Source organism: Lutra lutra, chromosome 2, assembly GCF_902655055.1.
Source record: "Lutra lutra chromosome 2, mLutLut1.2, whole genome shotgun sequence".
In the NCBI taxonomy this organism is placed as follows: domain Eukaryota; kingdom Metazoa; phylum Chordata; class Mammalia; order Carnivora; family Mustelidae; genus Lutra; species Lutra lutra.
The window spans coordinates 120,737,213-120,751,453 of record NC_062279.1 but is presented as its reverse complement, the minus strand read 5'-3'; the positions used below and the strand labels follow the sequence as shown (position 1 = coordinate 120,751,453).

The window sequence follows — 14,241 nt, the reverse complement described above, 5'->3', positions numbered from 1 at the left end:
CACATATTTATTGTAAAAATGTGGAGAAATACAAAGAAAAAATAAATATCACCTTATATTTACTCTCTTTGAAGAGAATCATCATGTGATATTTGAAAAGATGTATTTCCTTGGACTCAAAATGAATTAATTATTTATTTATTTATTTATTTATTTATTTATTTTTAAGTCGTTGCTCTGAGTTGTCTCTGAGCAAATTGAAAACTTCAAATTCTGTTCAGAGAGCATAGAAAATCATTGAAGTAAAAAAGTTCTAAATATCGCTTTTTTGACCTAGTAATATAATTCTGAATTTATTTGACACTATTTCAAATGTCATTCAAGCCCTTTTTTTTTTGCATTTGCTTAATAATATATTGAAAATCTGTAAGAGTCTACAAAAGGGAATATCTTTAATATTATGCTTTAATAATTTATCAAAGATGATGATGTTTGCAATTCTGCCCAGAGAAGTAATCTCAGTGAAGCGATAGTTTGAAAAATTTGTTATTCAGTTTTCCCCTGAAGCTGGCTAAATCTGGATTGATAATACTTAGAACCTCCTTTACCCTGACTTGAAGAGTCACCTCTGATAACCTTTGAAATGTGGGAAAATATTACAAGAGGCAAAGAGAGAAGAAAACACGACTGAATTTAAGAGAGTCCAGAAAGCTACCAAGTATCTAAGGATATGCAAAAGTCATCTAAATCTCTCCGTTCCTTTTTCCGAACTATACGGAAAGCATTTGTATAGCATGACCCTCTCTGAGCTGGGACACAGATGGTTCTCCAGCACTTACAGTCTCTAAGGACAAGTCTCTCTCTCCTGACTAAATGTTTCTTTTCTTTCCTATTCTCGCCTGTCCTTATTATTCCTTTCATATCTGCCTTCCTTTCATCTCTTTGCCCTCTTGTCCTACGCTCCTGTCCATCCATCAGGGCTTTAGACAGACTGAGAAAATAGTGATTTCACAACACAGACCCAGAGACTCTGAGCTTGGAAAGGGCAGTGGAAGTGAAGCTCATTTCTGAGATAAACAATTTGCCCTATTCCGTGTGTTCGCTATATTATTTCCATAGAGAGGGTGCACTCAAAATACTAGCCTCAAAATGAAAAAATAAGATGTCCCTAGTGGAAAAGAAGTGATTTTTTCCCTTTTTAGACACCTGTACCTGTTTCATCTTATCAATGGCCTGTAAGATTAGCATCTCACGCCTCAAATTGCCATCCCTTAGCTGCATCCAAGAAGGTTCTCAGGCAGTGTGTAGTTTTCAGAGTTCCTTGAGGAATTCAGGAGGCATGATGGTGAAAACATGTGAAGGTCATTACCCCCAAAGGTTGAACATTCTAGGATATAGATTTAGATAAATTAATGGAGGACAGCCTGGTGACAGGTTATTAAAGAAATAGTTTGGATGTACAAATGATGTCTGAAGCTATTCTGAGAAACAGAATATTGGACAGGATGGACTCCAGGTCTAATCCTCCAAATGTCAGTGGTAAGAAAGCTAGTCATTTATTAAACTGTGAGAATGCAAAGTGAAGTTTCTCAATTCTGAGTCAATGATGTCCCCCCTTTTTTTTGAAAAAAGAAGAAGGCATTTGCCTCCCCTGTGTCTCAGTTTTCCTCTCTTTAAATTAGAAAAGCAATTTTTAACTTACATCACAGTAGAGCTGCGAGGAAAAGTTAAAGAAATATAATCCAAAAGCAAGATGGCACTTTATAAAGTAGGAAGATATTCTAGGAGTCCTCTGGCTGTACAGACCTCTTATTTTACAACTGAGACCACAAAGCCTATTAGCTCAGGACCCATCTGCTAAGCCTAGATTTAGGCATCTTGGGTCCTGGGTCTAGATATCCTATCTAACGCGCTGTGCCTGATAACGTTGAGGTAATTCTATAGTATTTGTTGTGTACGAAGCATGCCATAAGCATATAATCCTCATAGCAGCAACATTATATAGGCATATTCTCATCAGAGAGGCTAAGTAAATGCCACAGGATCAGACAGCTAATACATGGTAGAAGCAGTGTTTGAACCCAGAAAGTCTAGCTTTAGATTTGTGCTTTTAACCACTATACTCTCCTGCCACTTTTGTTATCAGGGAAAGGATCTGACCGAACCAAGCCTCCTTAGAGCTGAATTTCAATTTTTCTCTTACAGATAAAAAGCGATTAGAATGATGATTAAACCATAAGCCTTAAAATAAATGTGCTAAAACCTGTAGACAGGTTGTGACAAGGACGAGGTGTCATCCCCTGGCTTGAGCAGGTCTTCAGGGCTTTGAGTTCCTGCTCTATAGGGAAGGTAGCAGGTCCTTGTGGTAACCTCGTGGACAGCCATGGTATTAAAAGCGTGGCACAATGAAGATGATTAAGCAAAACTCAATTAAGAGAAAATTACTAGAAAATGCAGACCAGACAAATGGTCCAAGTCATGAAATAAGATATAGCTGGACCTCGTGGTAGAGCTAGTATCATCCTGAAGTGCAGACTTCAGGTAGTTCCTTTTGCAACTGAGAAAAGGTTCTCTAGCTGTCCCCATCCATCTTTCCCTAGGAGCTCCACATATATTGATAAAGTGGCATCACATGACCGCAAGAAAAGAAATTGCTGTTATCTCCAGCACTGATTATTTTCTGCACTTGGGCAACAGACTTCTTCCTGCAGGAAATGCTTACCGTGTTACGAAGAAAAAGTGTTGTTTTCGCAATTCGTGTGACTGCCAGTTTTTGTTTCTTGATTGATATTTCCGTGGATGTGAACAAACCACACAGCTTTCTTTAAGACAATTTACTGATTATGATTTCTTGAAGCAATGAGTTATTATTCAGGTGTTACTGCAGAGGTGGCTACCATTTTCTTCAAGCATTGAAATAGTCTCTTTTTTTCTGATCAATGGAGAAATGGCCATCCTATATTGTACCAAATCTTATAGAACAGTCTGAACTGAGGAGTAACATGAGGAAATTTCGTCTAAAAAAACTGCGTTAAAAGGGGAGCTTTATATGGAAACAGACATGAATTTAATACTTCTTCTGGATGCTATAATAAAATATTTCATTAGTCTTTCAGGAATGGAAGGCAGATGGATATTTAACTGACACTCTGCATAGAAACCGCAGGCTGAACATTTTATTAATTTTATCAGTTGCATGGTACCAGCTTGAATGGAAACCAAAGATTGAGGTTTTTATTCATTTTATCTATTCTCTTATGAGGGGAGAAGGATTAACTGTAACTGTTCCTTATCTGAATTTCTGATATCTGAAATGGAAACTCTTCTAGACTGTGTAGCCTTTAAACAGTCTTTCTTCTTTAGTTTAGTCGGTGATGTGATTTTTGCCATCAAGTCAGTTATTTATTTAAAGAAAAAAATTAGGGCCTCCTGAGTGGCTCAGTGGGTTAAGGCCTCTGCCTTCAGCTTGGGTCATGGTCCCAGGGTCCTGGGATGAAGCCCTGCGTCAGGCTTTCTGCTCAGCAGGGAGCCTGCTTTCCCTTCCTCTCTCTCTGCCTGCCTCTCTGCCTGCTTGTGATCTCTGTCTGTCAAATAAATAAAAATCTTTAAAAAAGTAAAGAAAAAAATTAAAATTCTTCATGTTTTTGTTTTAAGTAGGATTTCAGGAAGCCTGGAAATTCTGCTCTGCTAGGTAATACTTGGTTATTAGACATGTACAGTATCTCAGGCCATATTGAAATGGGGAACTATGTTTTCTTCAAGTGTTCCAAATCAGACCATCATCCAGTTAACTTTCTTAAAAATTTTAGTGAAAGCCGTAGAAGTAGAACTGGGATTTCTGAAAGTAAGATACTTTCCCAACAGATGGTCATTGATACCTTGACTGGAACCAAAGAGCTAGAAATAGACCTCCATTCAGAAGGTAACAGGGAAGGCTGATAAGTGACTTCCTTATCCCAGTCCATGGCACTATATAAATATGCTAATGAAATTAAAGATTCACAGATTATTTTTAGCAAGGTGTTAGTTCCAGTGGCCTGGAAATTTTCTCTCAGGTATTGATATTCTGCAACCCCTGAAAATTCAATTACATGTAATCAGACATTTCTTTCCTTCCGGTTCTGCAGGACATGATAACCTTCAGACAAACAAGGAAAAATACCTCCTCTCTCTGTTGGTGCCTGTCCGTCCCTTTTCATTCACTAGAAACCAGTCATTCTTAAACATAAGTGTGTATCATACACACATGGAGAGTGTGTTTACAGATTACTGAGCCCTGTCTTCAGTTTCTAGGTTGGAACAACTGAGATGGGATCCGAGAATACATTTCTAATACAAGCCCAGGTGCTGTTGAAGCTGCTGATTGAGAAGCTATGTCTCCAAAAAGGCAACGGAGAATAGAAACTGAGCAAGTTATTTTCATGTATAGTCAATCTTCTATGTCAGATCGCCACTTCAGAAAAATTACCATTTAAACCAATTTGCACTACAGAAATGGTTTTCTTTTCTTTTTTTTTTTTTAAAGATTTTATTTACTTATTTGACAGAGATCACAAGTAGGCAGAGAAGCAGGCAGAGAGAGAGGAGGAAGCAGGCTCCCCGCCGAGCAGAGAGCCCAATGTGGGGCTTGATCCCAGGACACTGAGATCATAACCCGAGCCGAAGGCAGAGGGTCAACCCACTGAGCCACCTGGGCACCCCCAGAAATGGTTTTCTTTTGGCTCTAAGGAAACTATTGTTTATATGAGAGATGCAGCTCTTTTTGGTCCTCAGGTCTGTACCCATTAGCATTTAGCCAACATCTCTTAATACAAACCAGGAACAAATGTGCGTACCATTTTCAGAGTGAGTGGATTGCAGGAGGTACTGGCTGAGATCGGGAGTAGGGGCAAATCCCACTTGTGTCTAACTCAGCAAGCCTTGCATCCATGTAGGAACAGTAGCTTCCAACCCAGAAGAAGGGACGCTTTTTGTAATTCACAAAAACTCTAAATACTTTCCATTGAATTAAAGCAAATTCCTTGAATTAAACTTTAAAACTCTTGTTCTTAGAATGACTATCGGAAGCTCTCCATGCAATGCAAAGACTTTGTGGTGGGTGTGTTGGATCTTTGCCGGGACTCAGAAGAAGTAGAAGCTATTCTGAATGGAGATCTTGAATCCACAGAGCCTCTAGAGCTACACAGGCATAAAGCTTCCCTGAGTCGTGTCAAGCTTGCTATTAAGTATGAAGTGAAAAAGGTGAGTGGCCCGCTTTTATCCAGCACCATATTGGAATAAACATGTAATATCAACTATGCCATAATCCCGGGAAAATGTTTTAATTATAAAGATGTTATTGATCAAAGTTTTTTTTTTTGTCATGAAAGAGATTAAGTAAAGTATGGTAAAGTTGTGAGTCAGATATCTAGCTTCTGCAATCCTGTCCACTTTTTGTCTGCTGTGAGACCTTGGATAAGTCATAAAACTTCTTTAAACTTCAGTTTCCTCATGTGAATGGAGGATAATCTCTCCTATCTCAGATAATACAATTTCAGTGGATTAAGATACACAAAAGAACTTTGTGAACTGCTCATTACAATGCAGTTAAAAATAATAAAATGTTACTTATATACATTTTTGTAAGTCACTGCTACAACTGTCATGTTAATCCTTGTGACAAGCCTATGTTATTATCCATTTAACCTATAAAATAGGTGAAATAGATGATGGCATTTCTAATCTACAAGGAAACTAAGGTTTGCCAAGCTTAAATAACGTGTCTAGGTCCAGAGCTGTGGATACCAGAAATAAAATTTATGATTACCTTTTTACTCTGTTTATTGCAGATAAACTGTTAAGTGTATATATTTGATGCTTGTATAGGGCTTGTAAATCATGAAAATTATAGTTATGATGTTTTACTATAATAAAAATTTCAGTTATCTGTAATCTAGCAGCATTTATATGTTATATAGCTGATATGTTTTTGTACTCTAAGAGAAACTGACAAGTCACCAAGAAGTAAGCTGTTTTCAGGAATAGATCTAGTTTCATGAACTGGTTAATCTCTGCATAGCTGAATTTTCTCTCCTCCCTGCATGGTGCTTAAGAGGGCAGGGAGCCAGCCTGCAGGGGTTCAAGTCCTCAGTTAACCACCTGTTCCCTGGGTGGCCATGGGCAAGTCACACAGCCAGGCCAAGCCTCAGTCTGCTCAGTTAATGACGTAGGTACCACAAAAGCAACTGTTTTTTCAGTAGTTTATAAGATTATAAGAACTAATGCACATAAAGTAATTAGCACAGGTCTAGTGCATGGGGATTATTCAACATGTATTAGCTGATAACATTTCTACATCATGAAAATTCATTCTCAGAATGAATTTTAGCTTTTCGTCATCAAACTCAGATTTCATGTTCATTGTGTTGGGTTCTGTCCTCAGTAATAGACTACAGTCATTTTAGGCAGAAAGGAATTTAGTAAGGGATCTGAGGAGACTCACAGAATCATTAGAGTTGGATGAACAAGTTTATCTAAGTTGTGCCTCCGGAAACCTTACCCAGAACCAGAGCCAGAACGGAAGCCTGTGCATATGCCGCTGACCTGTGGAACAGAGGAAAGTGTGGGCACCCTACCAGCAAGTGAGCGTAAGGGAAACTTCCTCTCTTTCCTCTTCTCTTCTCATATGCGTACACGTGTGCACACGCACACACACGCACAGATTCTACCACAATCCAGAGAACTTTCACATATAGTGTTCACAAGGTTTTAGTCAACTATTAATCACAGATCTTCATCAACTTAATAAGATGGGGGAAATGTGAAGATTCTTAGTAAATACTGATATGAAATGACTTTTCAAGGAATTACCATTTATAAGTAAATGGGCTCAACTGCCTTCCTCTCAGAGTATTCTTTTTTTTTTTAAGTTTTTATTTTTTAATTCCAGTTTAACATACAGGGTAACGTTAGTTTCAGGTGTACAATATAGTGATTCAGCACTTCCATACAACACCTGGTGCTTATCGTAAGTGCCCTCCTTAATCCCCATCACATGTTTCATCCATCCTCCCACCTTCCTGCCCACTGGTAACCATCACTGTGTTCTCTGTAGTTAAGAGGCTGTTTCCTGGTTTGCCTCTCTCTCTCTCTCTTTTTCCCCCCTGTGCTTGTTTTGTTTCTTAAATTGCACATATGAGTGAAATCTTATAGTTCTTGTCTTTCTCTAGAGCATTCTTACTAGTTAAGGTTTTCTATATTAAAGGAAAAAAGATAATTTTGAATAAGATTAATATTAAACCATTTTTAGAAATCTGTCTGGACATTTATTCACAGATCTTGCAATACACACCTCTTTTCTTTAGTGCCTGAGAGGAGAGGATAGATTTCAGTTGTCACTGGTTCTTTATCGTTACTTTGAAAGTGTCCTATTTGCAGAGACATATTAGTTCATCTATAGATGTACTTCTGTTAACCAAACTGTTTTGAGACAGTGAATGTCTTCCTGGCATCTTAATCTTCAATAAATAGATGTATAGCTTACAACGTACGAAGTGTCATTAATAATAAATTTGTTATCAGTCAACTGCCAGGAAACAACAAAATAATATATTTGAAACTGAAAGGAGATTTAGGGCTTTGCAGGTGTTTGTGGGTTTGTTTGTTTTATGTTATAAAAGGAGTATTAGTTAAAGTATTTGATTTGGAAGCTTCACTCAATGTATATAAAAACTTTATTCTAGCATGCCTAAAAAAGCCCAAAAGACTTCCTTCGTTCTTCACAACATTCATGTGTCTCCATCTAGCAAGGAGGAAAGATACCCCATCCCTTCTGGTGCTTCCTTTTTCCTTCATCTCATTTCCAGTCCTGAAGCGAAACCACTTCTTGGGTTACAGTGGTATGTGAATCCTACCCACTGTGACACTGAGGTATTCTGAAAGGTAGTCCACAGTTCTGAAAGGCACCATTTCCGCCTGGGTGGCAGGTGGACTCATGGTGTGTGACTCAGAGTTCCCCAATTGGAGGGCTCGAGGGAAAGGCTACATGCGAAGCATTGGAGTTTCAAAATATATGTGATAGAATTTTTTTCTTCCTGATAACATAATAAACTTATATTTATTCAAATCATTTCATAATTCCACCAAGGAAACCAGTTTTGTGTAATGGTAAGCTGTTTCCCACAAGAGATTCAGGAAGCCTCTTCTGCCACATGCCCAAGAGGTACCCCCGCTCAGGTTCTTAGACTACTATCTTCTCTCTGACCTTACAGTCCCCAGAACTCAGGTCTTCCCTAGGAATCACACCACGAGTTCTACCCAGGCCTTACAGAGCTCAGTGGCAGTTAGTCAAGAAAATGAAAATATGAAAGACCTGAAGAGGAGAGATCTGAACTCTTTTTTTTTTTTTAAACAAAGAGACAGAGAGTGTACACCAGTGTGCACATGTGGGGGAGGGTGAGAGAGAGTGGGAGAGAGAACCCTAAGCAAGCTCCACACCCAGCATGGAGCCCTGTGTGGGGCTTGATCTCATGACCCTGAGATCATGACCTGAGTTGAAATCAAGAGTCAGGTGTCCAACTGACTGAGCCACCCAGGTCCCCTGATCTGAACACGAGTTTCCGTTTATGTGAGAAAGGACTTTCTAATACAAAAGTAGTCAAAGAAATAACAAAAAGGTAAACAATCTGACAACCTACAATTTAAAACTTCTGAACACAGAAAGATCATAAACAAAAAAAGTAAAGGGCAGTGTGAAAAAGGTATAATTCTTCAATTCTAACATACAAAAGATTGATATTCTTAATGTCCAAAAAGCTTAAATAAATTTTTAAGAAAATTTCTAGAGCTTTGCAGAAAAATAAGCAGAGGGCTTGAATGAGCAACTCACAGAAAATTCAAATGGCTAACAAACATATTTAAAATTTTCAAACCCTCTGGTACTAAAATAAATGCATCCTAATATACAAATAATATTTCCTGTCTCAAATTTTTAAAGAATAAAAAGTATTCTCAATGCCGTTGGTAAAATGGGCAATCTTACGCTACTGATTAGGAACAAACAATAATGTGTTCTCTGGCAGGGAGTGGATGTTTTCAATTATCCATCCCAGAATCATATCTGGGGTGCCTTTAAGATAAATAATAAAACTGGAAAGATAGTAAATATTATTACTATTTGTAGAGTTACCCATGCTATTCTAGCAAAAAGAATGGAATAAACAATGAATTTTGAAACACTGAAAAGAAAATAAAATGGAAAAAATTTTAACAAAAAAAGAGTGGAATAGAGTGAAAGATGAAATTTGATTTTTTGAAAGAGTACAGAAGATTAACTTTAAGGCAAAAACATCAGTTATTTTCCAGTTAGAATAATAGATTATTTACTTCCTCCCCAAAAGCTCTGAGTTTTAATTCTGCCTGTTCCTCTGTCTTCTGTGCAACTTGAGGATGAACATCAGTCCCTCCTCCCGCATAGAAATAACTGCTCCTAGTAAGCTCCGTCCATTCTTCGGAAGTCCTTGACAAATGTAAAAGACACTAGAAGCTGCTAAACCATCGAATGTGGAAAACTGAGCTATTGAGAAAGGGGAGAAATTTCCTGGGTTCTTCCTCTTCGTTCTCTTACTTTCTCCATGGTGAGATTAAACTATAGAAATATCTAGAAAAGAGACATGCGGTAATATATGTACATACAGTTACCTATTGTGTATGAAGAAGGTGTGCTTTCCCTAATTCCCAAAATTGAACAATGCAGTGAGAGTGGTAAATATACAACAGAGACCTTGGGTAGAGTGCATGTGCTGGCTGGTGCCGTCCTGAGTCTCACACTGGGCAGACTCTTGGCCAGCTTCCTGCCCGGCACCAAAAAAGAACAGAACACTTTGCACTTGGGTTCGAAATCCCGCAAACTTATACAATATAAGTTTTCCGTATATTTCATAACTCAAAGAGCTTTAAAAAGAAGTTGAATGACGTAGCTTTTATTCATAGCAGTATTTTAAATGGTATGAACTGTGCCTCCAACCATGTCATTAAAAACAAAAACAGAGTGTTCCTACCTTGTTTTTGTATGACAGTAGTCCCATGAAGATAGTTCTTGTAAGGGCTGATTTGATGATAAGACAGTGTAACGTGAATGTTTTTTTAAGTTGAAAATTATCTCATTGTTTTCCATTAACCTGTCTTGATTAGCAGTTCAGTTTACAATCTGTTAGTCATTTGGCAGGAAAAAAAAAATGTTTCTTCTCTGTGCTACAGTAGTTTTGTTCCATTGAAAGATTGAGATTTTCTTGTGTGTCAAGCATTCTCCTTTTAAATCAGAAAACCTCAAATAAGGGCATTATTTTTGTAACGATTTCAATTTGCTGGTCCACTGAAGTTAGGATGCAGCATACAAATTTTAACTGACTGGCTGTGACTGGTGTGGCGGCCTAGGAGACTTTTTAGGAAGTAAATAATTTTAAGAGAGAAAGGTCACTGCCCTATTTTGAAGTCCTTGAAAAGAACAGAACTCATCTCCCAGGGGGATAAACTTTTTTCCCTCACTTGTTACTATTGCATTTATTTTATTTTATTTTATTTTTTTAGGGTTCCTTGTGTGCTTGCATTAGGATTTTAAATTATTGGAAGAAAATATCCATTTGTGCTTTCTTCCTATGAATTGAAAGGAATGAATAGATACCATATGCTGGTGTATTACTTAAGAAGAGAGTAGAATTAACAGTACAGGAAATATAGTTGTTAAGCCGGATTTTCAAGTGTTACAAGTAAAATGCAAACACCACAATTTGGGCTACTATTTAACATACATTAAGTGTTTGCACTACATTGTGCAAATCACAGTGGGTCAAAGATTGATCATTACATAATGCCATATGAAAAGCACTGATAGCTATCACATCTTTAAGGGCTGTGCAACCTATATGTACAGTCCAATTAATGCCATAAAGCACAGCTTCAGATTTGAAGATTATCTGGAAGAAGAGGAACAAGAAGAGGGAGCCATGCTGCAACATTAATATTTCTGTCCTCAAGAGTTAAAACCTAAGAGAGAAAGGCTGGACACTCACAAAAGTGGAATTTGTCCATCAATTCTATATGGACCCATGTCACCTGTCTCTCAACTTCATGGCTATTTTCTATCTTGCAGAAGCCCTCAGCCTATTAAAAAAAAGGGGGGGGCATTTTGGCTTCCCAGGTGGTAATCTGATTGATGACACTGTCTCTTCTACCTGTGGATTTCTCCAAAGGCACTGTTCCCCAGCCTCAGCTGAGCCTAGCTGGAGGCACAGGAGGGCTTTTTATTTGCATCTGTCCAACTTCTCACAAATGCAGACCCTCCAAACAGCAAGACTTTCAGACCAACATTCAAACTAGTACTATTTTAAATGTTGATTATTTATCTTGGCAAGCATAAGGAGACTGTCCCCATTTTTTTAAAGATTTATTTATTTATTTGAGAGAAAGCAAACAAGTGAGTGAGCCTGGGGCAGGAGTCGGGCAGGGGCCAATGTGGGGGAGAGACTTTCAAGCAGACTCCCCGTCAAGTGTGGAGCCCAGTGTGGGGCTGGATCCTGTGACGATCCCAAGATCATGACCTGAGCCTAAATCAAGAGTTGGGTGTTTAACCCACTGAGCCACCCAGGTGCCTCTCCACTTTTTTTTTTTTTTTCATTTTTTATTGAGAGCTTTACTGTGCGCCCTAGAACAGGAAAGGCGTATCACTTTATGCATACTGATGCTTCCATTTTCACCTTATTCTACCAGATACCTAACACAGTGCCTGGCTCACAGGAAGAGTGTACGACATTTTGAAGAGTGAATGAATAAATAAATGAATGGCATGTAGGAACTCAGAGGAGATGAGAATTTTTAACCAGGAGGAGGGGTAAAGCAGGAGGAAGATGGTCCGGTAGATTATAGGGCAGAAGTGGAAGTTTAGCAGAGTTCTCAACAAGAGCCCTAGAAAGTTGTCACCAAACCCCCAGCGTTTTCAGCCTTGATCGGATTTTATCACAAGTTAAAATAATAACTATATTAATCAAAAATCAGAACTTCAGAGGAGTGGCAGGCTCTTGAGTCTGGAAAGGAGATCTGATATAGACCTAGCAACTAGCAATGACTAGTGAGTGAGCTCTAGGACCTGGGATTTTTACTATTGAATGGAAAGACACTTATAAGATAAAATATGCTTTTTCATATTGAACTCATTAAGTGAGAAAAGATAGTGTCTTCTTTGTAGTACTTTAAATCTCCCAAATCCTCCCAGTTTGTATTATTGAAATAAATTCAGTTAAGTACTTGAAACCTAATATTTGTAAACTCATCCTTTCCCCTTCTACCAGCACAAGACCCTTTGCGCCCAGTGGCACAGCCGTCACCGGAGCGGTTCTCACCAGACTTCTCAGAGGGCGTTTGCACAGGGGCAAAAGTGGGGATTTGGGGGAAATTGCATCTCTACTGCCTACCCTGCGAGATGAGGTTTTATTTTTTAACTTTATTCTTATTATTTTTTAATTAGAAGAGCTAATGGGAAACTATACACCAATAAATAGAAACCTATTCATTTCCTAGTAGATGTGTTATTAATAAATAGCCAAATAACTTGAGGAATAGCCTAGAGTTGCTAAGAATCATTAGGACATCAGGATCATTAACTAGAACTTGATTAACGTTGAACCCTTCACCTGCTGGGGACTGGTGCTGTTTTCTTTACCTCTACGAGTTTGCAAAAAAAAACCCAACCAAATACACAACCAAACACTTCATGAGTACTTCCTAACAGGTTCATTGTTATTTTTTATTCTTTTTTTAGAAGATAGTGAGTGAAACTTAGATTTTTGTATTGCTAAACACCCTTTAAAAAGATATGTTGGTACTCATAGTTGATTTGTGAATGACGCTAAATAATTTCCAAGTTTGGGCAAAGTGCACCTGGTCATTCAAAGACAGGCATATCTAGTCACAAATGGGCGTCTGTTGATGTAGGAGCCTTTTCACACTAGCCTGACTACAAATACATTCTGCTACCTGCATAAGGACAGGCCTTTAATGAAATCCCAGTCCCTCTGAATAGATGTTGGCAGATGACTTAGCAAAACCAGATGGCACGATAAAACAGCAGGGCTAAAATAACATAATTTGCTCAGTTTTTCCTGGTTATAAGTGTAGTTACAAAGAACTATGGAGATACATGTCCATGGTTTTTGACCTGTGAGAGAGGAAGCAACAAAAAGAGGACAGATTACTGAAGCAGGAAGGAAGGGACATTTGATGCCAGTTCCTGGAGGCAGTGCAAGTGTGGACCACGCATAGTTCTTGCCAGTTGTTGGCTTTTTGTAGATCTTTGCAGATTTGCAGTGGTAGTACGTACATGTACACAGGGCATGTGATGTGTATATTTTTCCTACATGTAGCATTTTAGGAATTGCTTGTGAAACTTGACACATTTTTCTTTTAGCTGTAGTCTACAATAAACAAAACGACTGTTCTTTTCCATCTTGAACCAAATGCAAGTAAGCTGGCAGACAGTGGGGTGGGACACATTTCCACAAAGGAAAGCATACATCACCTAGATTCTGGAGAGGAATCTGTGAATTACAGGGACTTTCAGTCAGAAAGAACTGTAATTAAGGACAACATCAATTTTACCCTCTTGTTGCCAACTTTAATTCTACTAGTTCTGAAGCAATTTGGGGAAATGGAGGTAAGGTAAAGGAGCATATTCTAGTGCCTATATTCCAGAGAAGTGCATATTAATATCTTTAGGATGCACAAGTGTTCAGTAGCTGAAGTGTCCTCAGTGGTACAGTAACCTACGTCTCTTTCTGCCCACAGTTTGTGGCTCACCCCAATTGCCAGCAACAGCTCTTGACAATCTGGTACGAGAACCTCTCAGGCCTGCGGGAACAGACCATAGCTATCAAGTGTCTGGTTGTGCTGGTTGTGGCCTTGGGCCTCCCATTTCTTGCCATTGGCTACTGGATCGCACCATGCAGCAGGGTACGTGTTTTTCTCCATCCATTTCCTCAGTGGTTCATGTATTGTGTGCTTTAGGGATAAAAAAAGAAAAAGCTCCCTACTTAAGTCTCTTGTCAATTTTACCCTGAATGGTAATTGACTCAGGAACACAAATTCTGCTTTTTAATGACTGGATAAATTCAAATAAGGGAGGAAAAGGGATCTGGTACACTGGGATAGACCACATTTGAAGGCATATGATATTTACCAGGTTTTTAAGATAAAATCCCCATGGTAGTCAAGAGGAAAAGCTACCTGGGTGAGGTGGCACTTTGCTAATTCTATTGACAGCTTAATAAACAG

General features: G+C 38.5%; 1 protein-coding gene across 3 annotated transcripts in view; it reads left to right on the top strand.

Annotated features, from left to right (window-relative positions):
- Positions 1-14,241, top strand: part of TRPC3 (transient receptor potential cation channel subfamily C member 3) — a 73,811-nt gene that overhangs the window by 23,646 nt on the left and 35,924 nt on the right. For all 3 annotated transcript variants that reach the window (XM_047718355.1, XM_047718354.1, XM_047718353.1), the window contains exons 3-4: positions 4,993-5,181; positions 13,756-13,920. In XM_047718355.1, coding sequence (XP_047574311.1) covers positions 4,993-5,181; positions 13,756-13,920 — 354 coding nt within the window. The remainder of the gene's footprint in view (positions 1-4,992; positions 5,182-13,755; positions 13,921-14,241) is intronic.